Raw genomic sequence first — 25322 nt, 5'->3', positions numbered from 1 at the left:
CGGGTTCGACCACGGGAGCTCTCCCTTCACCTTCCTCCTTTCCTCTACGGCGTGGGTGAGGTGTCCACCAAGAAGTGAAACAGTTACTGTAACATATCGTTTCCTCAAAATCCCCTAATTTTTACGTTTCTATGGCTGCCGCGGACGGAATGGAACCCTGGTCCTCCGGCTGAGTAGCCGGGTGCGCTAACCACTGAGCCATCACAGCGGGTCGGAGTAAAAGAAAAGAAGAGAGAGAGAGAGGAAGAGGTGCTGGAAAGTTTCGGAATAACCGGCCCTATCGTTTGTAGTAGTGGTACAGCTTTATTCATCGGAATTTTGACGAGGAGAATCACGGGATATTCGGATTAAAGTTCATAGTGGGCTCTTTTCCACACTGGACGTCAGGTGGCTACACGGCACAGCCTTGCAGCGACTTCTTCGGCCCTGCCCATTTCTACCTCCGGGTCCGAGCTGGACAACGCAGTCTCCCACTGCTCTAGGTTGGCTAGTCGCAAATGGCCCGGGGACTTGTCTGCGGGGCACTAAAAGAAAAGTGTGATTGAGAGGGGCTTAGGGTGCCCCGCTCTTAACTCATTCCGATGTGAATTCGCCCGGGGCGAAATTGAAATAAATGTACGGATTAATAAAGGTGCCTGTTTGTAACTGCCCCCAGACTAGTCCATGCCTTTTGTTGAGCGAAGGGTGCGGGGGAGGAAATTTAGGTCTATGGTTTCTGTATAGTGGGAAGTAATCTCATGGTACGAGACCATTCTCTAGCCGATCGGAGATCCGAATCGCCCATCACCCGGCCGACGAATTCCAGGTCACATTGGTTGGCTTTCTCATTTCGCTCAATGCCGGAATGAACTGGAACCCACAGCAGTTTAATTGGTCTTAGATTTTGTCGCGGTAATTTTTATATAATTCTGAATGCTGTATTGCATACAGAGCTTTTCGAAAAGCTACATGTTGGAGTCGCTTATTATAATTTCGCAATAGGTTGCAGCAACAGTCTTAGCTATGACAGCTTCTGGTTCTGATGGGCGGATTGTATTTCTAATAAGGTGCCATTGACCAGTTTTCCTGTGTGATCGACTAGCGCTATAGAAAAAGCATCTTGGTTGAGTACTCAGCAACATTAACGCTTGCTGCGTTGAGTTAATTGAGAGAAGTGTTTATGGATTGCTTTAGCTCCAGCCCTTCTCCTGTCTTCATCATGCTCCGGATGCATGTTCTTAGTTCAGGTTTGACCTGCAACTGTTTGTGTATGTGATTTGGAATGTTTCGATAGAGTCGATGTGTGTCCTGATAGCCTATGTTGACTTTTTCTAACGCAAACATGTCGGTGGTGAAGGAAGTCTTTCGTATTTGGAGGTTAAATGAGCTTCTTTGAAAAAAAAAATTTAAACAGGAAATTGATAGTCCATCTTAAAATAGCTACAGCCCAGGGTTGCAGTGAAACTGATGAAAAAACGTCAGTAACATTCAAGTTTGCTTCATTAGATATCATTTTGCGCTGTCATGAAGTCAAGCCGGGCCTTGAGTAATAAGTTGAAAAATGTGGATTACCTTTAGCAGTTATCTATACGAAGCTCACTGAAATTCGTGTGCGACGACATACCCTCTTCATCTTGAGCTGCAAGTTTAATATGGAGAAGGCGGGTTTTCGGGTAGAGATAGGGTTTAGCCTGTCATTGGAGAACTACTTAGCACGCAAAAGTCATGTTTCACCTGAAAACGAAAACGCTACAGCGTGATAAAAAGCAGACATCCTTTTCCGTCCGGAGACATATGTCCACTGGCTGTGCAGACTACATTAAGCCACGTACACACACGTGCCTTACCCGGCAGCGCGCGTCGATGCGTTCTTGAAAAAAACAAAAAACTAATGGGCAAGGTAACGGGTTGTTGGAAGGTACACGTGGCGAACTGAATTAAGCGTGCTGCACAAGCCTGGATCTGATCATACGAACCTCGGAGGAAAAACGCTAAGGCGCCCGTGTGCTGTGCGATGTCAATCCACGTTAAAGATCCCCAGGTGGTCGAAATTATTCCGGAGCCCTCCACTACGGCACCTCTTCTTCCTTTCTTCTTTCACTCCCTCCTTTATCCCTTCCCTTACGGCGCGGTTCAGGTGTCCAACGATATATGAGACAGATACTGCGCCATTTCCTTTCCCCCAAAAACCAATTATTATTATTATTATTAACCTCGATTCAGACCAATTGTGTGCACCATTCATCCTATCGTGAACACAAAGGTACGGCACGACACGTGTCGCATGATACCGTATGCCTCGTCAGCGTTATTTGAAATATAACAGGCTCGCTTACGAACTTCCGTTTGTCCTAAAGAAAAATTCAGGATAAAAGTGCGCTCTCACAGTGACAAAAGTTTATCCGCGAGAAACAGCCCCATACAGGCTCGTGCACATATGTTCGTAGTTCGGTTCGCTGCGTTCTTTTCTTTAGCTCTTTTTATTTACGCGGCTTTTCTAATTCATCTTCATCATCTTCCTTCTTTTTGAGCTACAATAAGCGTGCCACATTACAAGTGCACGATGACGAACGGCTGGCGGTTTATACTGGATAGGTTGAACCGCTAGCTCGGGCTATAACAATTGAGGCCGCTGACATTACATGCGTCCTAACTGAAGCGTGCTTCATATGTCGCGCGTGTCATATCACACGTCAGGCAGTACTAGAGTAATTAGAGTTCTCGTTTAAGAGCTCTTTTGCTACATGCTGTACCTGCAATCCTTATTGTTCCACTGGTGCGCTGCCTCCCGCTTTTTCTGAGGGCTGTATATGAGAGCCGAATGACTTCATGATTGTTCAGTTTTCTCAAAAGAGCTCTTTGTTTGCCTTGTGTAAAATGTGCGAAAGTTGTAGGCTTTGAAAGCAATGAATGCATGCTGGTTGTTCCTTTCTCTAACACTTGACACTCCAGTAGAAAGAGCTTTGTGGTCGAAAGAATGCAAGAAAATACAACTGAATTCCCTCAGCACGGGGCACGCGCCTCAGACTTGAACTTACCCTTTCACGCGCCTCATTTTTTTACGGCTGAAAACGAAGGCTACGAATTCTTAAGAACACAACAGTGCGAACCATAAGACCTTGTGGCTAAATGCAGTAGTGCGCGTTGCCCTAAAGGGAATTTTCCCGGGACTTCTACTGGACAAAAGCCCCGCATTGAGTCATGCGTTAGAACTCATTGCCTCATTTGGTTATTGAGCGCTGTTGTTGATCTGATTAAAAGTGCGCTTTAACTGCTTGAGCATTGTGAAACGTGGACACTGCTCGCCACAAGCATGGATTTTGGCGTTTCCTTCGCTCACTGCATTGCCGAAAGGCAAAGGCGTCGCTGCGGTCCCGCTCTTTCGCTCCGTGTTGTGCTTTCGTTTTCGAAGGAAGCATGTCGTGCGAAACGGCGTACCCAACGTTAAAGAGGAAGATCCTATTGTTTCCAAAGCTGCTGACGTGGACTTTCAGTTGAGTGCGGATACACAACGCAAAATAGGCCACTTTACCCTGTGTCAAAGCAGCGACAGCGTCAACTTCCTGGTGCACAGGCGCGCGCCGCTGCAGCACGGCCCACTCGAATGGGGATCGCACCTGCTGTTCTTGCCGAGTGCATGCCACGCACGCCTTGTGCGGCGCTACACATTTACAACAGCTGTCGCTGTTGTGGCCGCAGCCAGTAGCGGGGGCGACGCGGAGCTCCGAGCGACGAGTTCCGAAGCAGCCGGAGCACGGAGAGACACATCAGCACGAACCTCGCCGCGAACATGGCCACGATGCTCGAGTCCCTCTTCACGTACGCTTACCTCGCGGTGCTGTACTTCTTGGAGGGCATCCCTTACGGCGTCCAGGACAAACTCTTGCCTCAGCACCTCAGGGCGCAGAGGTTCTCCTACAGCGGGCTAACGCTCTCCAGAGTCCTGCTCGTCCCCTGGCTGTGCAAACCGCTGTTCGCGTCTTTCATCGAGAAGCGATGGACCCAGAAGCGGTGGATTCAGCTTTTTCTCGCCGTGATGACTGCCATGACGTGGCTGTCGTCTTACTTCGGAGAGAGGGTCTGGCCATTCATCCTGACGCTGTTCGTGCTGAACGTAGTGTCGGCGTCGTTCGATGTCTCCGTCGACACGGTCGCGTTGGACGTCCTGCAGAGATCGCAGCTGTCACTGGGGAGCGCCGTGCAGGTCGGTTCCTACAAAGTCGGCGCTATATTCGGCGGAGGCGTCCTTTTTTTGCTGCAGCTTATGGCCGGAGTCAAAGGCATCCTGCGGGGCATGTCGGTGGCATATGCTCTGGGCCTTGTAATCGTGACGTTTCGAAGCGGCTCGGATGCACGGACCTCCAGAAGAACTGAGCCTGAGGAAGGCGAGGAAGAAACGCCCCAAGATGAAAATAAGTCCAGTGCCAGCGCTGGCGACGCCGATAGCCAGTCTTCCGAAGGTCTGCGCCGTCGGAAGGTGCAGTCCGAGAAAGTGCAGAACGGAGCCGAGTCGAAGTCTCAGGTCGACACTGATGGAACAGCTCCTCCGGAACAGCTCCTGGGAAAGATGAAATGGGCCATCTCGGTCGAGGGCACTTTGGGTCTCGTGCTGTTCATGATGTTCTACAAGGCTGGTATGTATTTGGAAACATTTAGCACATGCATCGAAGCGTGTAGTGTTGTATGCTGTAAAAAAAAAAAAGAAATGCGAAACTCGCTGATGTTCGAAAGGATCTGTGATTCGCTGACGACATGGCCTTGCTAAGTCACTCGGGAGGTGAGCTGCAATGCACGATGAATGAGTTAGACAGGCAGAGCAGAACGGTAGGTCTCAAAATTAACATGCAGAAAACCAAAGTAATACTCAACAGTCTCGCAAGGGAACAGCAGTTCACGTTTGCTAGCGAGGTGCTGGAAGTGGTAAGGGAATATGTCTACTTAGGGCAGCTTGTGACTGCTGATCCGGATCATGAGAGAGAAATAACGGGAATAATAAGAATCTGGTGCAGTGCATATGGCAGGTTCTCTCAGATCATGAATGGTAGTTTACCAGCATCCTTCAATAGAAAAGTATACAACAGCCTTATCTTACTGGTATTCACCTACGGGGCAGAAACGTGGAGTCTAACAAAAAGGGTTCAGGTTAAGAACAACGCAGCAAGCTGTGCAAAGAAAAATGGTAGGTGCCACGGCAAGAGACCAGAAGCGGGCAGAGTGGGTGAGGGAACAAACACGGTTAGTGACATCTTAGTCAAAATCAAGAAGAAACGAGCTTGGGCAGGGCATGTAATGCGAAAGCATGATAACCGCTGGTCCTTAGGGGTAACAGACTGGATTCCAACGGAAGGAAGGCACAGCAGGGGGTGGCACAAAGTTACGTGGGCGGATGAGATTAAGAAGTTTGCGGGAATACGATGGACGCAGCTGGCAGAGGACAGGATTAATTGGAGAGACATAGGAGAGGCCTTTGCCCTGCAGTGGGCGCAATCATGCTGATGATGATGCTGTTCTGATAGTTTCACAAGCAGAGCTCTCATGGCGTTATCGACACATAGCATTCTGGATTTGTTCATCCTGCGTCAACTTGTAAATCAGTTCAGTGGGGCTGTGTCGTCTAGCTGTTCTAGTTATAAGCAGGTGGAGTTAGTAGAGTGACTGCTTCTGTCTGGCGGTGCTGCTGCCATAGCTATGTGAACTAGAATGAACTGACCTTGAACTGTGAAGGTTTGAGGAAGCTGTGCAGCTTCTCTTTTTATCTGTCTGGTTGTGTGCTGCTGGATGCTGATTGCACTTGTTCATTTGTTAGGCATAGTAGGCTGTGAGTGATGCTCTGCTAGTTACTTGTTACAACTAGCTAAATTACAGTTCCGCTTTAAGTTCCTCTCAATGCATGCACTGTTCAATGTTCTGGTTTGCTTGCATTTTTAGGTGAATACGGCATCTTGACGACATATCCGTCGTTCCTGCTGGATCGCGGCTACTCCTACTTTGTTGTTGGCCTCCTCAATGGTGGACTGGGGCAGTTTATGTCCATCATGGGGAGCATCATAGCTGGATATATGGCACGCGGAGCAAGGTGAAGTGAACACACTTCTTTTGTTCTCATGTGATCTGAAGGGAAGGGAAGTGCTCATTGCTCACCTTGCAGCCTTGAAGTGGTCACTGTGCAGCATGTAGGAAAAGACAGTTTGACTCCCTTAGGCATTCGTCGTCAGATTTTTCAGCATAATCTGAGTCACTTTATAAAGCTTACCTCTTTTTGTTGGAAAAACTTTATGCCTCTTTAGATGGTTTTGCCTTTGTGATAGAGCTTTACTGCTGTCGTGCCTGAGGGTAGCTTACATATGTACACTTGCTTTTCTTTCTACAGACATGCTAAATGTCATACCCGTCACAGCGCAACTGTGCTCCCCCCCCCCCTAATCACTTTTTTCTTTCTGTGCCAAGCATCACCAGAAAAATGCCTTGTGGAGCAGTAAATATGTTGAGTGGAGAACATTGTGTGCTGCGCCACTATTCATATAAGGCAGTGCGAGATGCGAGGGAGTTTTAGACCAAGCTATCTAAGCTTTAAATTCAGTGCCTTTAATGTCAGTATCACAGCCCAATATTACAGCGTTGTTATCGGTATCAGTACTAACTGGCTTGATTTTGTGAACTCTAAAAGAACTACATGGCAGCAGTTGGATGGGGAAGTGTGTTCTGTGGGAAACAGGAGGATTTGTGTGATTGATAAGCTGAGGAGGATAGTATTTAATGGCGATACAAATTGAGTTGAGGGCCTTCAAGAATTGCAACCTCATTCAAACTTGAAGGAGCTCTGTCACTGCTACTCGGCAATCTCAGTCACACTCGAAACGGTTTCATTATTTTACATGAAGCTTTCTTGGCACCTCCGTTTCTACTAATGGCTTTGCACATACTCAGTCAGTTTTCATGTTTAACCTGAAGAACGTGAAAAAGAAGTAATTGCTTTCTAAAGTAAGTTTATTGCTTCTAAAGTCAACTTCATTATTTCAACAAGCTGTAGTGGCAGTTGTACACTTCTAAGCTAGCAATTTTTTTCTTTAATAATTGGCAACGTCTATATGATGCTTGCTGGAGTGCTTTTGTTTGTGGACTGTTATTAATTTTCGTAAAATAAGTTACATTTCCAAGTTAGGCAATTTTTCAGGAGGTTTACTGCTCTAATTTTATTCCTTAGCATGTAGCTGTGAGCGCTCATGTTCGACAGTGCATACTGCCACTGTATGGAGCCCCTCCAAAGAGCGCTGTAGTAACCTGATAGACTGTTGACTTGACGGCCATTGGAGCTGCCACCAAGCAGGCTGTCACTTTGAAGTTCGTTGAAATATGGATGCGACTTGGATATTAGGTTCTGTGTTCTATGTCAGCCGAGGTTTAACAATCTGCTAGGCATTCCTAATATTCATGGGTCCAACAACCCAACTATGCCTCAGTTTTGGTTGTTCTCGAGTGGAATGCGCTGTTATGTGCACCGTGCAAAGTTCTGTTCTTTAAACAGTGTTGTTTACCATTTTTCAAGCATTATTTTTAACCCCCTAAAGGACGCATTTATTTTCAAAAACGGTATTGAAATCGTCATTTAGTACTCATGCTGTTATCTCTTGATCGGCAAACCGAAAAACTGCTTTGGACGAACTCTACTCACCGTAAACTGTGTGCGGAGTGCAAGAAATCACTGTTGGTTCACGACTAGCTTGGCTCATCTAATTCTGTTCGGGGCCCAGTAAAAGTAGTTTTGTAATTCTTTTTGTGAGTGGTTATTGTAATTGGCCAGCGGTCCCAAGTCTAACATTCACCATTCCAGAAGCCAGAAGAATCTTCTGTGGAAACTGTGTGTCGCCCGTCTCTTGCCTGCTGTGCTCATCTGTATCACCAACACGAGGCTGTTTGGCCGGCCAAAGAATGTCTGTAAGTGTGGTTTTTGTTTGTTCTCAAACTGAATAAGGTTTGCGCTCTGTGTTTACCAGTGGAAACTTTTTGCAATGCTAAAAGAAGTTGAGCCCATCCTGTTGCTGAGAGTTGGAAAAAGAATGGAAAGCTTTGCTTTGAGTGGTTTAGAAGCACCCCATGTATCATTGTTATTTGCTTCGCTATCTTCATCACTGGTGATGTCTTCTTTGAGCTGGGATGATAGCGTACATTTCCAAATTGGTGCTAATGACTCGAGTTTCTTGCTTTTTCTAACCTTGACCTACATCCTGATCATTAATAAATGGCAATGGTAATTGGGTTAACGTGTTCTGGGTTGGCAGAATGCTAGATGCAAGAATGATTAATTGCCAGATCCAAGCCTGGTAAATTTCGTCACCCTCCATTTTTCCTGCAAAGAATCATGCTTGGTTATGTCTTTGTCCATTCATTTCCGGGTTTTGTATTGTTCGTAATTGGGTGGTTAAAATTTGACGTGGTATTTTAATTTGAAAATTGTGTAGAGATTGGATTTCTTTGATTATGTTTCACAATTGAGCCTCCGTCAGGTTATTTTTGCAGTTAAAAGATTTAGCCATTTGCAGTTGCTTTGTTGTAGAGCATATATAGGTTCTTTCATTGCCCAGAAAAGCTATAAAAACTAGGCGCATTTGTCAACCTCCAGTTTTTTATTTTTCAAAGCATGTTTTCATTTTCATTACTATCTTCATATGTAGCCTTCTGTACCAATTTTGTATCTGCGAACTCTTCATAATTATTTTAAGTGTGAAAACAGTTTTTTGACTGTTACAACTGCCATTTGTACGTGCGAAATATCATTCGGTCGGCATAGAGCGGTATGGCAGTAGATGAAATGCTAGCCTGTGTTCACTGGTCAAGTTTTTACCCAGGTACTGTTTATTTCGTCCCGAAGTCGAGACTTGTTCTGTGTAACTGGCCTAATAGGGGATTAAAGGAATGTGGCTAGAGTTAAATAGTTACATATTAACTGCGAAGGAATTTGCCAAACAATTTGAGGGTTGACACTGATTTGAACTCGGCGCCACTGTTCATTTGTTCAGAGCGCAAAAAAAAAGAAAAGTTAAATTTAAACGCGAAATGAGGTTTGGCCAAATTTTTCTTGAACTCCTCCAGGGTGTAAAGATCAGGAATACAATTCGTTCTTGCCTCCAAAAAAGAAAGGTCCTTGCTGTACCAGATGTCTGAGGTGTTGTAATACATCAGGTGTGCCCTAGTTAAAAGCTACAGCAACTGAGCTTGTCCATGGTTGGGAACTGTTTAGTGCATTGAATTCAGTTTATAGTTTTTCTTTTTAATGTACTGTGAGTTCCGACACCCTCACAAGTTGCCATTTTACTTTATTGATGCGCCCCCAATTGATTGAGAGCAGTCAGTGCACAAAGGCTTTGCAGCTGTCGTGTATTTTTGTGTTAATGGAAGTAGTGCGTGTTTTTGAGGTCATGAATAGAGGGAACGCAGCCATTGGCCGCATTGGCACATTTTAGACTTGTGGCAGTGCCAGTAGCACAGGTTGGGGGAACACATTGACAACTGTTAGGCATGTGTTGCAGAGGGTTGCAGCTGCGACCCAAAATCGTCAGCGTTTGTACCGCATTTGTACGTTGTGTGGAACTGATTTTGTATTGGTTTGCTTAGCTGAACTACTCACATTTGATACTTGCAAAAGCAGTTTGTCTGGAACAAACTTTGGCAAGCTTTTAAAGGCATCGGGAAAAGTCACTTTGCTGTTTTGTTTTCACTTGGTGTACACAGTTTCAAAGGCATCATAGCACTCACCTGAGCAGCTCAGCAGGAGCGTAATTGTGGCTATTCTGCACACAAGGTAGCCTCATGACTTTAGAATAAATTTGTACTGTCTCTCAGAAATTTTCTGCTACTGTAAAAAATTTATGGATTTTCACATTACAAGAAAGGTTCATCCCGCTCCCCAAAGCTGCATTGAAGTAGCTTGTGGAAACATTGGCTTTTATTCTTGACCACACCTGCCCAATTTTAGGCTTTGTTAATGTATAAAAGGCTTATCTCCACAGTTTTGCATCTCTCCATCGCTATAAAGAGTGGTTTAGGATGTAGTGCGCTATACATTAAGCGTCTAGTTCATGGAAATCTGATGTTCTGCCAGTTGTGAGGAGTGAATGAAGAAAGTGGTATAGGTATTCATAGTTACTCAAATACCTGGCCATCTTTGGTAGAATGGAGGTAGTTCTGAGTGGTCGTCAAGTTAGGGTTGGTGACCGAGATGGTAGCTGCTCAATGTTTTTGGGCCGTTGAGCTGTGAAGCAGTAGTGTGGGGGCTTGAATCGGAGCATAGCAGTTACGTGCAATCAAAATCCACCGTGCAGTGGAGTGGCGGCTTGACTGCCCGCTGATTCATTTCGTCATCAATGTTTATGGTTAGGTTTCTGCTAAACTGTGACCTTTGAAGGTAATGTGAGTGAATTAATGCAGCGGCTTGCTGTGCATACCTGTGCACTTCTTGCGCAGCGAATTGTTTTCAGGTGTACACAATGTGTCTGTACTTGTACAGGTACATGCTTTCTGAGCTGCTGATGTGAGGCCACCTTTTTTTTCTTTTTTTTTTACTCCGCTTGAACGTTGAAACCAGGAAAAGAGGGAGAAGAGGGGCAGAATCCATGCCTTCCTTCTGCCCTCCTCACTTCTCTCTCTCTTCCTTTGCCGTCACTGCTTGCTTGTTGTCACACATCTGTGCCTTTGCGATTTTCGCTCTTCCTTCTTTTTTTCCGATATAATGGCACGTGGCTGCGAAGCAAGTGGAACGGAACGAAGCCACGGTAACAACTTGCCACGTGGGAATATTTTTAACACAAGGCTGAAAAACAGCAAGTAGTTAGAGGGAAGAAAAAATAGCAGTCTGCAGCTGCAGAATGAAGCATTGAGGTTTCGTAGTGCTGGAGTATTTGTTGTGGTTTCCACTCCTACACAGTCCACGTGTTGAAAATTTTATGGAAAGTGTCTCACCATAAACAGCTTTGCTTGGCTACTCCATGTAGCAATAGATAGTTTACCCAGCAGAGCATACTTTGACGTAGCACTTCATGTTTGCTAAGTCTTGTATCATTAAAGTATCGCATTTATGCCTGCTATTCCCACTGACGGAGCACAGTGAAATTTTGTGCATTTTAGTCAATGCTCACGACAACTCCGTCAAATTGTTGTTCTGAGTAAAATCAATTGTTTGCATCCTTGTCGATATGTAAGGATTTGTTCAGCAACAAAAGACACATTTATTGCTGAGAAAATTGGATTTTGAAATGGAATATATCTTTCACGTCATAGATTATATAACTCATGACGTCAAGACCTAAAAGACTTTATGATCACCGTTTCGAACTGAATGATAGGGTAGCCTAGCCTTAGGAATCTGCCCACAGACATTGTTCTTGACGTTATCACAGTTTGCTTGTGTAAGTTGCCGGTGGCACTAATTCCTATTTTTAATTTTTTGCTTTGTCTTATGCACAGAAGCCCCATTCACAGCGATTGTACCTCTTTGTCATTAGAACATGGTAATATGTCAGTACAGGCCAACTTCAGTTTGTTGTCAGTGTTAAGTATTACACAGAAGTTTATGTTACTGCAACGTTTCCTCTTTGCCAAGCTGTATCCTCGAGCGGATTTACATTGATGCTGCATCAATATGTGCTAACAGCCGCTGCAGTGGCTCAGTGGTTATGGCGCTTCGCTGCTGACCTGAAAGACGCAGGTTCGATCCTGGATGCGGCTGTTGAATTTCGATGGAGGCAAAATTCTAGAGTACCATGTACTGTGCGATGTCAGTGCACGCTAAAGAACCCAAGGCGGTCAAAATTTCTGGAGCCCTTCGCTACGAAGTCACGCCAGATATTTGCTAACCCTGCTTCTGCTCTGTGCTCTTTCTGTTGTACTCGCAGATTTTGGCGTCACGGGCATGCTGATGCTGAACCTCATCGGCGGCATGATCACCACGGTTGTCTTCACCATGGCGATGGCCTCCTCGCAGAAGCTGCAGAGGGGCTTCCGCTCCACACACTTCTCATTCCTGTGCACTATGGAAGTGTTGGGGAAGCTGGCCGCGTCGATCCTGGTTGGCCCGTGCATCGACTTTGTGGGCAAGACGCCCACCTACTTTGTCATGACGGCTCTTACCGCACTCAGTATCTCCACCACCCGGTTCCTCAAGTAATGTGGCCGTGAGAGCAGCGGGGAATGTGTAATACTACGGAGCAAGAATACTTAGGTAGATAAGCTAGTAGAATTGTGAAGATGAGACTACATAACCAAGCAATGTCCCAAGGAAAAAGCGCCATGAAGACGGAAGTGCGCACTGCGGTGTAATATGCGAGCCCCTTATATTGATTATGCCACTGTTAAAGTGCAATTGAACTATTTTATTGTATGTCTTAGTTTGCTAGGGCTGCACTGCTTATAAAAGAGTGAACAAGTGAAAATAGATGGATACTATTAAGCCAGATACCTCTACATACTGAAGAAATTACTAAATTGCTTAGAAGTCACTGGAATGAGACAGATCAACACATTATATTGGGTGTGTTAGAACTAGGGAACTTACAAAAGTTAGGAAAGGAAAACAGCCTGAAAAACACATCCAAAGCACCTGTTCTGGTATTGCACCCATGGTAGTGATAGCAGAACAGGTGACCATCACATTTTAAAGTGCTTGCACATGATTAAAACTGTTATCCAAGTTCTTATTCATGGTAATTGGCACCTTGAAAGGTGCGGCAGGTTTTTCAAACTGCCCAAAACACTTGTGACAGTGACATATTGCTGCCGAGACGAGATTTTTTCTTTCTTAAGCATTCTTGCTCTGTGGGTTTGATTGAGAGTAAATGGGTTGTGCTCATGTAATGAGAACTTGTTGAAAGTTGGATCATATCATCACGATTGCTACTTAATGGCAGCAGGAATGAAAAAGGTGTGCAATCTTAAGTATTGTGAGCTGAACTTGAACAGCCATGCAATCTATGTTCTTGTCTCTGCAAGAAGTGTTTATTCTTCTCATGATCTTATTTGCAGTTCTTGGCTCAGCGTATGATTTCTAGAATTAGGTTTGCTCTCTGGAGGCCAGGATTTTTACTTATCATGTTTTAGGTATGCCATGCTTGAGGGCTAGGATTGTACTGTGTTTTTTAACGGTGACCATTCCAGTGCTCTCTATTGTAGTTGTGTGTATTGTGATGCAATTTGGTGTTGGGTTTCTTGATGCGATTTTGGCAGTGTACACAGGAGCCGACATAACCTGGTACAGGACTACTACGGTATGTTGCTCAGACAACTTATTTCATGGTACACTATTCTGACAGTTACTGTTGGGTGGGCTGCTGCGATGTTTTATTACCTTAACGGTGACTCACTTTTGTGTACATGTCATTGGAAAGCAAGATTTTTAACTTAACCAAGGAGCCTATGTGGCTATGTCTGCATTATTATTATTTTTTTTTTTTTTGCTGCACTGGTGAGAATCTCATTCAGTGGAGCCTATGAGGCCATGTCTGCATTATAATTTTTTTTTTCATGCTGCACTGGTGAGGATCTCATTCAGTGGAACTTAATGACCAAAGAGGCTGATATGAATGGTGGGATATATCCAGAAGGGTTCTTGCCTACCTACTTACTTTACGGGTATGGTAGTGGTGTACTGAGTAGTGTTAGGTGCCCTATTAGGCGCCCGTTCCTGGCTTGTGCGTCGCCGGTGTGAATTTTTGCCTGCTGTTGCATAATGACTTCTTAAACGTGTTAATGCATTTACAGACAGCAGTCATGCTTAGAACATGCACGGAAACCACCTGCGCATAAGCAACTGCGGTGGATGCGACAGCAGGCACATGCCCTAGCAACCTCTTGGTTACAGGCAGCACACATTGGAGGGTTTCTGAAAAATTGCGCATTGCATCACTTAGGTGAGGAGATTCTTGTTGCGTGGTTGATTATGTTAGCATCAGCATGAGATCTACCACAAAACTGCTAGTGGCAACTTGAGTCAGCCATGAATTGGCAGTTGAATCGGCAACCAGCTCATACATGGGCGTCCGTGGGAGCCATTTGTGGAGTCCGTGCCGTTATTCGCTAAAGACGAAAACTTTGAGATTTTGAGTACTAAATATTTGGATTGAATTGAATTTTGAATTAAATTATTGAATATTCACTTATGTATAAAGCACTACCTATCAACCACAAGTGGCTACTGTTTTCTATAAGAGGCTGTGAGAAGCCTTGCTATGGTAAAATGGTTCTCTAGGTACACTTAACCCGGTGCCTCAGTGTTTTCTGCCTATGCAAAGCGAGATTATTAAACTTTGCTGATTAGCATGCGTGAGTTGAGGCCTTTTTTTTTCTTTGCACTACATTTTCATCTTAACATATAATTAACAAGTTTGGTTGCCTCGCTTGAACGATGAGTCCCAAGCTGAGAATAGAACTGTGTTCTTCAATGTAGACCAAGCGTCGGCACAGGACAGTTTGTGACAGCTTTCATTTTTTTTTTTAGTTTGCATCATGATGTTGAATGAAATTTCTGTTTAATGGTGATTTTATTCTTGACATTTGATGTAAGAGTGCACTAAATGACAGCTAGGTACCTCAATGGGGCGTAGACTTAATTGTTGGCAATTTATATAAATATTTTTAATTTTATACAGTGTTGAAGTGTTTACATTGTATGAAATATTGAAATGTTGTAGTCTGTCTTGCAGTTATTTTTCACTGCTTGCACTGCCTTGACAGTAGAGCATAACTTGTGCTTTTTTTGCAGCATAGAACAAAATCCGAACAATTTTGCTTGCATTTAATGTTCAAGCACCATGAAGTAGTAAAGCATTTTGTCATTTAAATGAAGTGCTCATTGTGCTGGATCCGGTATTGTGTGTAGAGGAAACTAAAGCATCGCATTGAAAAATAATAACTATGCAACATGAGCATTATATCATGTCCTCACAATCATTTCTGATGAAGGGCAGTTACACGTGTGATAGCTAGCAAAATACCGATTGCTTACCAACATATCTTCTTTTCTCACATGTGCTATTGGTGTACGTTTGGTACTGGAAGTTTTATGTTCAAAAGATGTTGAAGGCAAAGATTACCACTGCAAGTAGCATGCTCCAAAAGGTTGCTACTGGTATTACGCACATTTTTGTGTTGAGCCATTAGTGTGAAATAACACTTGGCAAGGTCATGCTGTAGCAACATAGGGTACACCGTTTTACTGAAAGGCCTTTGCTTGCTGCCTGAAAGTACCTACTAAATAAGTGTAATTAACAGAGCTTATGCTTATTATTAATGGCAGGTGAGTTCGTTTGTACAACACCTGTTCACTAAGCACTGCAGACTTCAGATTTCTTTATTCATTGCAAATGCTTAGCATACGAAAAACAGTAAAATGCAGTGACAGCTTGCCCCCTGAAATTACTGCCTTAAATGATGGTTGTTGCTGTGACAGCAGTAATTGAATTTTTAAAACTGCTGGGTGTTGCGTTATAATGTGCAACTCTTGGAAATTCATGTGAGTCAGATGTGAGTGTATATTCAGCAGAGCATGTATATGCATGTTTAAATTAATTTTAACTGCCAATCATTGTCATTAGTAACAATTAAAGCCCTGTGAAGGGTGCAGTACCTAGTTTAGGTGAGATATTATTTTATTGTGAGGTTAGGCTTGCGAGATTCCTGTCAAGATCAAATTTTTATGAGGGCGCAGCGTGTGTCAATGTGTGTTCAAAGCCCTTGCTTCTTTTTTTAATGTCACTGAAGTTCTCTTGGACTTGTGTTTTCACTGATTGCTGTTCTTGTACACTAATGAAAACCATACACTATGTATAATTGTTGGATGAAAAGCCAAGTGCATATGTAAGGAAAACCCATGACAGGATCATGAATATATATCTTTTTGAGAAGGGCACAGTTTCCTTGTGATGCTTGCCAACTTCCATCTGTTTGTGAGGTTGCGTGTGAAGATGGCAAGAGTTAATGTCAGGATGGAGCACCATGTCTGGAATTGTGATGCACAGAACTGCCTCTGCAAGTTCCTGCATAGGATCAAAACTAGTGACTTTTAAATCGACCCTGTTCTATTCTTTTGACCTTACATTATCACACCATCAGTTATTGCATGCTACAAAAAATAAAAGTAAAAGATTACTGACTGAAAATATACTGTCATGGCTGCAGTGTGCTAGCAGCAATACTCCAAGAGGTAATTTTTCTTCATCCAAGGATTGGCTAATCTTCAACACGAGGGAAAAAAAAATCCCTGCAAGTTGTAAATAAATCTATGTGAAACATTTATGACCTCTAACCAGTATCACAAAAATGCATCGCCGCCAGCTGCAAGGCTTTTCATCCAAACCATCATATCTACCAATGCAAAAAGAGCACAAAACAAAATGGCAGACACTGGTTGCTGGCTTTTGACTGTGTGCTAGTTTCTACTGTGTCAGTGACACGGACATCCGCTGTAACATTAATTTGCATTGACATGACAGTCATTCTGAATTTTTAAAACCACCAGGCACAGGCTTTGCAAACTGAGCCTACACTTTGCAGTTTTATTTTGCTGACCACTGTGCTGGTTTTGCCATTGAAATCTAGTCAGGTGGCTGCTTTCCCAAGTGCCTCAATGCAGACCAAAAGGCGTGACCTTCAATCCCTGTACATAATATGGAGGTTAACTTAAAACGGACATCACGACGGTTGTATGTCACGAAAAACTACTTGCCGATTTAGTATAACATCCTATTTCTTTCAGTCACTTTTATGACTTCAGTTTCTGCATCTGTAATGGTTTGGGCTGTTGCATCTGGAAATAAATATTTTTCTCATTAAATCTATGTCTCTTTCCTAAGCGTCCACAGTCAAACAAAGTTCAGCCGCTTAACTAATGTTTGTTTACACTTGACCATACTCCGTAGCATGACCATGTACGCCCATAAACAAAACAGGGCCCTCTCTCATTCCAAACTGCGTCTGTGCCCCACATAAATAGGTGACTGATATTTACCGTTTGTAGCATAATTCACTTCCTAGCTGACCTAAGTAACAACAAACAGCATTGTTACAAAGGCTGCGAGTGCATTTTGAAACGGGAGGAGATGATCCCTTGATTGTAGCTCACAAGTGTATGTTGCGTCGAAAAAAAGCACCGAGATGTGTATAAATTAATCGTAGCCCTGGCTTTTCATTGCCCAACCAACCATTTGCATGAAACTGCACTGAGCGAAATGCTGTCTTCTTCAGTGCTGGATTTCATTACCAGCAGAAATTGCATGTTATTAAGTAAGAATTCATTTACAAACTTGCGTTTTCATGCTATTGTTTGTTTATTACCGTTTCCTTGCTTTTTTTTTTATTCATGGCACATTTATCGCAACATCTTGTTGCCAAATAAAAACGCTCGGAAGTAGAGATGTGCGAATAGAATTTGCGATTCGATTCACACTGCACTTTTACTATCCGAAGCCTGCGGCCAAACATCTCTGCATATCTAAACGGCGCTCGCTAGTTATATTGACTCAATCACTCTAGTCACAACAGCTAGCTTGTCATTTCTCAGTGAGATGAAGGCCAGACTGTGGCAAAATCATGCACTTGGTAATTTTCAGTTTTGTATAAAAGCAGTGTGATGCGCGCTTGCGGGTCGGAAAACGAAGTACAGCAAGCACCACACGGCACGGCACTGCGGCATGCCATGATGTAGTTGACGATTAGCTCTGAATGAACCGGTGACTAAAGCGAACAGGTGCCAGAGATCCTCATTTTCAGCCAAGGAATGCAGTGCACACAAGTAGCACGTGCAGTGGATAGCGGAACAGGCAAAACTGTTCTACATGCGCTGAATTCCATTGTTTCCCGCCGACAGTTTTCATCCTTCATAATTGTTTTCTATTAGAATCGAGACTGCTTATCTTCAGCAATAGAGGAAAAGAAGAAGGCTTATGTGAAAAACATAAACCTCGAAGCCAGGTCGCACGCAGAGTAAAACCATGGTACAACGAAACCATCATGCCAATGCGCCGTAGGCGGCATGATTTTGTTTTCGAGTCTTTGGTTTGTGACAGTGTTTGGGTTATCAAGGGGCTTGAAGCACTCAAGTCCAGCAAAACGAATACGTGGACCCTAAGTGGGCTACGTGTCATTGCGTTCGGAGCAGAATTATGTCCACCCACAGACATTCGCCTGTGTTGCTGTCGACAGCACCAACACTCCACTTCTGGCAGCCTCTGTCCAAGCCCCGCACACAACCGCCGCTTAAGTGATCGCCCTCCCCATAAGAATGAGTGGCAACAACTCCAACAGCGCTCACACATTCACACTCTCAAGCCACTTGTCGAGCGCATACAAGTGGCAGTGTCCCACGGCAGGCGCTATGCATCCTGGGACACACTCTCCATCAAAACCATGTCATCGCCTGGGTCCCTGGCCATGAGGGCCTCGATGGCAACGTCACTTAGCTCGAGAATATACTCACCGAGTGGGGCCATCCCCTCCTGCCCTACACCCCCTATCCTCCCACATTTCCACCCAGCTCGAAACTAAGTGCCTTAATAGACACCTCTACCCTCTCCCTCATCCCTCCTCCTCCTCTGAAGACTCCTGCCTTCTACGCCGTCTTGAAACAAACATCTATCCCAACCTACGCTATTTACATCGCCTACACCCAACACTTTACGAATTGAAATGCCCATGGTGCGGTGATACCCCAACCCTAACACATCACATGGAAATGTCCCCAAATAGCCTACCATCTAAAAGGCACGTAATGTCACCCCGGAGCTGTGGGAGATGAAGCTGACCAGCACGCTTCGACGACCAGGCAGCACTCTTTCTCATCGTCAGATGGTCGGCAGAAGCCTCCGGAGCCCTGGACTGAGGGTTCACCCACATGTGCTTCAGCCACCATCCTCTTCAATAATCGTGTACTCGCTCGCTCACTCACATAGCCGCCGCTTTGCATTCAGGTCCGGAAGTGCACGTAGCTAAAGCTGCCGCATTGATGTTATTTTGCGGACAGCTGTCTAGTTGTGCTTCGCCAGCATTTTTCTGCGCCTTGTCCCTTCAATAATCAATCAATCAGCCGCTACCACCACTCATCCAGTAAGGAAGTATCTGCCCACCTTAGAGTGTGACAGCATTCAGTAAGCTCCTTTGTCATGTAAGCATTAAGTCAAACTGCCATTGTAGACTTTCCATAGAACAAAATTTTTTCTTGGCATTGCAGACAAGGTATTGGCTAGTCAACAACAAGCTTACTGAGATCCCTACTTTCTTGGTTATTGACTGGTAGGCCTTACAGGTATGCCAAATTAAGCTGTATAATGGGTGAACCCAAAATTTGCAATACTCATTTATTTTCATAGCTGTGCTTTGATACAGGCAGTCTAAACTGCCTGTATCAATATTCGAAACAAGCGAAAATTAACCTTCACTGATATTCAAAAATAGTCTACACTTAACACCCGGTTTAATGAAGTGATGAGGAGGCTCGAATTATTTCTTTAAATCGGAAAATTCGTTAAATCGAGAAGGCATTTTTCACTCCTTCAGAATCTAAAATTGAAACGTAGCGACACCTAGAAGATACCGCGGCATCGTGTTCGCCGCTACCTGCGCATGCGCGTCCAAAATATCTCTGCGTTCTGGAGAGAACTGCGAATTTATTTTGCTGTGAAGAAACTCGTGACTGCATGCGCTTCGCCAGCGATGGGTGTACACACTTCTCACAGCACACAATCGCTTTCATGGCATTCTCGGTTCCCTCGTGAGCCCTAGCAAGCCGCTAAGAGGTCTACGGCGTCCATCACCTTGCTTGGAGTGGGCATGGGAGCTTCGGCATCTTCCGCACTGTCCATATGTTCTCACTGTTCTTTGAACAGATAACAAACTGGATCATACTTTCGTCATTTAAAGCATTGGTTGTATCGTCTGCTTCGTCATCAGTGGCCACAATCTGCCGCATTACATTGTTCACGTATCTTAAGCATACCCAGAATTCTTGCCTGCACGCTACCATGCGAGACACTGTAGGCGAAATAAGTAGAAATCATTTTTTTATTAATTTCTTCCTGAAAAAACTTCGTTAGATCAGGTTTGGTGGCCAAGTTTCTTTGGTTCGGGTTGATTAGAGCATTGAACCCTATAGGTACCTGCCGGGGAATGAAAATCTGTTCTTTTAAATCATGAACTTCGTAAAATCGTGTTTCATTTGATTGAGTTTTAACTGTATTCAGTTTGCAAGCAATGTACTTGCTACGCAATAAAAAATGTCTATGCCTCTATTTTCAAGTGCTTTATCAGAGATGCAGTTTTACATACATATTTACTGTTATGTGTAGCAATTTTCTTAGCCAAGTATTATTTCAATTATTGTTCAATTCTCCAAGTAATCTTTAACTCTCATGCATTGAATTGCACACTCATGTAGGCCTTCAGGATAAATCGGTAAGGAAAGAGAAAGCTGCAATCATATGCACCCAGCAGATTCCCAAGAACCTTGTCATATATAGATGAATAATGTTCAGAGGGATTATTCCAACATGAAGGGAACCCAAAATTTGTTCGCATTAATAGGAACCTTTAATTCACAATGTTGACAGGACTAAAGCGTCAGTTTTGACTACTCTTGTAGTTCTAATTAAAGAGTCCACTGTACCTGTAATTTGCATTGGCTGCATGATGAGTGTGGAGGAAGTGTTTTGGCTGGGTGGCTACCAAATCTCAAAATGCCCATTTGTAGATCTCGTCTGGGCAGCAATGCTACACAGAGGCATGACAGACTGTTAGTAAGATTTAATTTTTGTCTCAGTTGGTTTCATACGTTAGGAAATGACTAGACATTCTTTCTGAAAGGTTTCAGGTTGCATGGCCATACAGACTTTTCAGCCAAAGTACAGGCAATCTTGGAGGCCTAGGTGTATGTCACGTTCATACTGCCAATTTCGGAGTTGGCTCAATTAATCAGTTAGGTAAATTTTTATGGTGGAAAAACTAGCTAATAATAATTGGTTTTTGGGGAAAGGAAATGGTGCAGTAGCTGTCTCATGCTCTGTAATGGAAGGGATAAAGGAGGGAGTGAAAGAAGGAAGAAAGAGGTGCTGTAGTGGAGGGCTCCAAAGTAATTTCGACCACCTGGGGATCATTAACCTGCACTGACATCACACAGCATACGGGCCTTAGCGTTTTGCCTCCATAAAAATGCAGCCGCCGTGGTCGGGTTCGAACCAAGGAACTACGGATCAGTAGCCGAGCACCCTAACCACTGAGCCACCGTGGCGGGTGGAAAAACTAGCTGCCTGCATCGCAAATCAGTGTACTCAAAGCAGAGCTGGTGGTGGTATGTAGGGTTTTGATGTCCTGCAGTGACATATGGACTATGTGGAGCACCACAAGGTGGGGTTCAGTGTGCACCAACATTGACCAGAACATAGGCATTTTTGCATTTCGCCTCCATCAAAACATGCCTGCCACAGTCGCTGTCGAACCTGCGACCTTGGGATCAGCGGCCGAATGTCAAAGCTACTAAGCTATTGCAGCGTTGCTCGGAACAAGTTCATAACACTCCGTGCTGACCAGATATACTGTTTTCACACTTGGCGTGCAGTGTTCTCGAAGTTGCATAAGTAGTGTGCCCGCAAAGGCCTATCAGTTTGTCTCGTATCACTCGTACTTCTCAAAGCTTCAGTGATGGTTTTGACGAAAACATGGAGACAAAATGGCAAGCTTGGCATTGCAAATTATAATCAACTCTGTTAAGCATGCAGTAAGTGAAAGCTTTGTTTATAATTTTTAGTGATGGTAAGCTACTTTCGCAGCCCGGATAGAGATGGAGTGAATAGGCATGCAAGCAATGTATCGCTCTGCCGCATGCCATTTTTATTTTGATGGTCTCGGTGTAGGGCAAGACAAAAAGGTGGCAAGAAGTAAATCGAAGTGCAGGACGCTGCCAGTCCTTGTACAACAGAACATGCTTGTCTGTACTTTGGATGCATCATGAACTGCTATTTCGGTGTGGACACAGCCAGCGTTGCTTGCTATGCCTGAAATGCCCAAGTAGCCCATGTAAACCATTAGGGCAGTTGTATAAAGGTGTATTTAGGCAATTTTTACTCCCCTTCTGTTCACTGCAGCAGAGAAAAAGTAGCTGTGCTTTGTCGTGGTTTATTTGTGATGATTGTTGTGGAATAGTGATTTTTGTAGATGCTACATAACCAGTGGGTGTAATTCAGAGGATCTTTCACCGGGTGTGTTTTTTTTCTTCAAGTGACATCATTCTCATCAGCTACAAGGTAAAGGCCAAAATACAGACAAAAAACGGCATGCATATCCCATGCATACATGCTCTTGAAGTGCAGAACTCTGGAAAGAAACCCACAGTGTGGTTATTAACAAGTTAGGCTGGCTCCATCAGCATGGAAATTTACACCTTGATCATAGAATTTGATTGTTTTAGTTTTTGAATGAAGAATTTACATGAAAAAAAACACCTTTTATGATTGACTTTTAGGCAGGATAAGACAGCCTGAAGGACGATGAAGTGTGAAAAATTTTTCCAGAAATGAGAAAAAAAACCTTGAAGACTGAATGAAGCTTCCAACTAAGAGTAGTTGTAAAAATGTGGTATGTATGGCATGTGAGATTTAATACCCACAAACTGTGCATGGGCTATGAGAGACACTGTATAGGTGGACCATAGATCAATTTTGACCACTCTGGGTTCTCTGGGACATCACAGAGCACATGGACATTTTTTCATATTCGCCACCCATTTCAGAATGCAACCCACTGGGATTACTCCCGATCAGGGTATTTTCCAGAACAGCAAGACAAACCCAATGCACTGGTTTCATTTCTGTATTTTCCTATTCTGTACCGAACAAGATTACAGCCCCTCTTCAAAAAACAAGATGGCGGCAGTAGCGTGCTTTCAGAGGCTTCCTCTCCAAGCGTATATTGGCAGTCTCTCCAATGACGGGAGGCGAGGCTGGCAGTGAGGTTGCTTCTACAAGGCGGCTGCACCAGAGATGATTTCAATCAGCTCCTTGGTGATGACCGCCTGCCTGGTCCTGTTGAAGGTCAGCGTCAGCTTGTCGATCATCTCGCCTGCATTCTTGGATGCGCTGTCCATGGCTGTCATCCGCGAACTCTGTTCGCTGCACGCGTTCTCCTTCATTGCGTAGTAGATGAGGCTGGCCAGCGTATACTCCTGGTAGCTCCGCAGAACCTCAGCATCCAAACTGTCATACAGGGTTATCTTTTCGCTGCCACTTACGGTCTCCAGACTGAAGACGGGCAGGTCGCTTGTCGAGTATGAGACGACCGACTTGAACCGGTTGTACAGAAGGATTCCTTTGTCAAACTCGTAGTCACACCCGAGGATGGCATTAGCCACTTGGACAGCATCATCGAAGATGGGCGGCTTCTTGCCATAGTCGGAGAAACTCAGAAGGATGTTCTTGCTGTAGAGTCGTTGAAGGATGCCACGCACCTGGGTAGCAACAACAATAAATAAAGATTGATGAACCTTTCATGCCAAAGTTACATCCATGCTATGAGGTATGCTGCACAGGAGAACTTCAAATTAATTCTGTCATCACCTGGGGTTCATTACTGCACACTGATATCTCAATACAATAGCATTCCAATGCAGCTTCCGTGGTTGGAATCGATTGCAGAACTTATGCTGGACAGCAAAATGGCATAGCTGCTGAGCTGACAAGGTAGGTAATATTTGGTGCTCTATCAATCGGGAGTTTACCAGCAACGGTACGTTGGATTTTGTTGATGCCATTCCGTCCCGAAATGTTCTCAACTCCATCTACATTTACAGTGCGAGCATGGTATCCTCCTCCCCAATGACAGGACATGTCTTACCACGTCTTATAGCATATACTGCAACACAAAAACCACCGAATAACACCACGCCTGGTGCACAGAGGAACTGAATATCACTGCTACAGCAAGGTTTTCAGACAGCTAAGGTGCGTTTGTTTATCAAAATATTTACCAAAATAAAACCCGACTTGATTCACAGGTTCAGACTGATGGTTTAGAAACCAAGGCAGCGTTATGCACACCACGAACAGCTGAAAGCATGCCAGCAGAAAATAAGAAATCACGTTAAGACAGAGCGAACGTTTCAAGAATTCAACCTCAATGGCTTCATTTGGCAGCCTCAGTCGAAATTCTTTGTGCAAAACAGCTGTCACTTGCCAGTCGTGCTGGTACGTACAAGGTATACCACACGTTGCGCGCCTGTACCGGAGGTAGTGCACAGCTAAAATTTAGTCACCTGTAAGCTAAGTGCAACCGAATGCATCACTACACCGGCGCAGTAAGAACGCCCAAAATTAAGCACAGTTTCAATCTTCCCTTGGCTATCCCCCCAAAGTGACCCCACAACTGGCCCGAAGCAAACGCTTCGGTACGTGGAGTGAGCTTTCGCTCAAAATGCACCGTACAGAAAAGGGCCCTCTCCAAGAGGTCAAGTGAGAATTTAACACAGACTAACATGCCGAAGCCTGCAAGACCTCACCTTATCGCCGACACAGATGATGCGAGCGTTCTCGAGAAGCTGCGGATCCTCCTGCATCATGGTGCGGATGCGCTTGGCGACGCTCGAGTGGATCGCACCACAGAGGCCACGGTCCGACGAGATGGCAATGATGAGTGTCTTCTGCTTGCCTTCGGGTGGCTTGATCTCTGCCACATCGTAGAAAGCCTGGGCCCCTTCGCCGTAGGGTCGTGCCTGCTTGAGGTCACGCTCTGCACGGGCGTACTTGGCGGCCGACACCATCTTCATACTCTGGGTGATCTTCTGGATGTTCTTGACGGACTTTAGACGCACCCGGATGTCTTTGAGGGTGGCCATGTTACGGGCCTGCACGCACACGGGCGCAAATGCGCCGACTTTTTGCAAGGCGGAGAACATATCGCGTCGAGGGGAAAAGTTACTCGCCGGACAAAATGTCGACCTCCACCTTGCTCTCGCCGACGGAAGTGCAGAAGGAAAGTTGCTGTCGCCGGAAGCACGTGACCAGTTTTTATGAGCGGGGCGCTGGGACTTTGTTGTTGCCTATTGAGAACACTTTGAAACCTTTTAATTTTGTACAGTTAGGTTCTCTTTGATTTATTGTAAAGCATGAAAACCTTTACCACAATAACTATTATTTGATTCGTTTCTGGTTTTGGTTTTAAACGGGCAAGTAACGTGGCCATTTGTTCGCTCTTGCTAAGACCGCGACAGTGGTCCTTACCGTTTTCTCCACCAACCTATTAAGCCCAATACAACCGATCTGAAAATAAGTAGGACCAGCAGTTATTAAACATGCTCGCGAATTTAATGCACAAAATCCACA

At 44.5% G+C, this 25322-nt stretch overlaps 2 protein-coding genes across 2 annotated transcripts; one reads left to right on the top strand and one right to left on the bottom strand.

Moving 5' to 3' along the window:
* Positions 1 to 3356: 3356 nt before the first annotated feature.
* On the top strand, positions 3357 to 16798 carry LOC144107578 (major facilitator superfamily domain-containing protein 3-like). The gene is made up of 4 exons (XM_077640657.1): positions 3357 to 4613; positions 5908 to 6055; positions 7811 to 7914; positions 11868 to 16798. The coding sequence occupies exons 1-4, from the start codon at positions 3770 to 3772 to the stop codon at positions 12137 to 12139; spliced, it is 1368 nt and encodes a 455-aa protein (XP_077496783.1). The 5' UTR covers positions 3357 to 3769; the 3' UTR covers positions 12140 to 16798.
* Positions 16799 to 22804: 6006 nt separating this feature from the next.
* On the bottom strand, positions 22805 to 24981 carry ATPsyngamma (ATP synthase, gamma subunit). The gene is made up of 2 exons (XM_077640610.1): positions 24500 to 24981; positions 22805 to 23452 (listed from the first exon to the last, which is right to left on the bottom strand). The coding sequence occupies exons 1-2, from the start codon at positions 24893 to 24895 to the stop codon at positions 22967 to 22969; spliced, it is 882 nt and encodes a 293-aa protein (XP_077496736.1). The 5' UTR covers positions 24896 to 24981; the 3' UTR covers positions 22805 to 22966.
* Positions 24982 to 25322: the final 341 nt, after the last annotated feature.

This window comes from Amblyomma americanum, chromosome 10 (genome assembly GCF_052857255.1).
Source record: "Amblyomma americanum isolate KBUSLIRL-KWMA chromosome 10, ASM5285725v1, whole genome shotgun sequence".
NCBI classification, from domain to species: Eukaryota; Metazoa; Arthropoda; class Arachnida; order Ixodida; family Ixodidae; genus Amblyomma; species Amblyomma americanum.
This window is presented reverse-complemented; position numbering and strand designations above follow the sequence as displayed.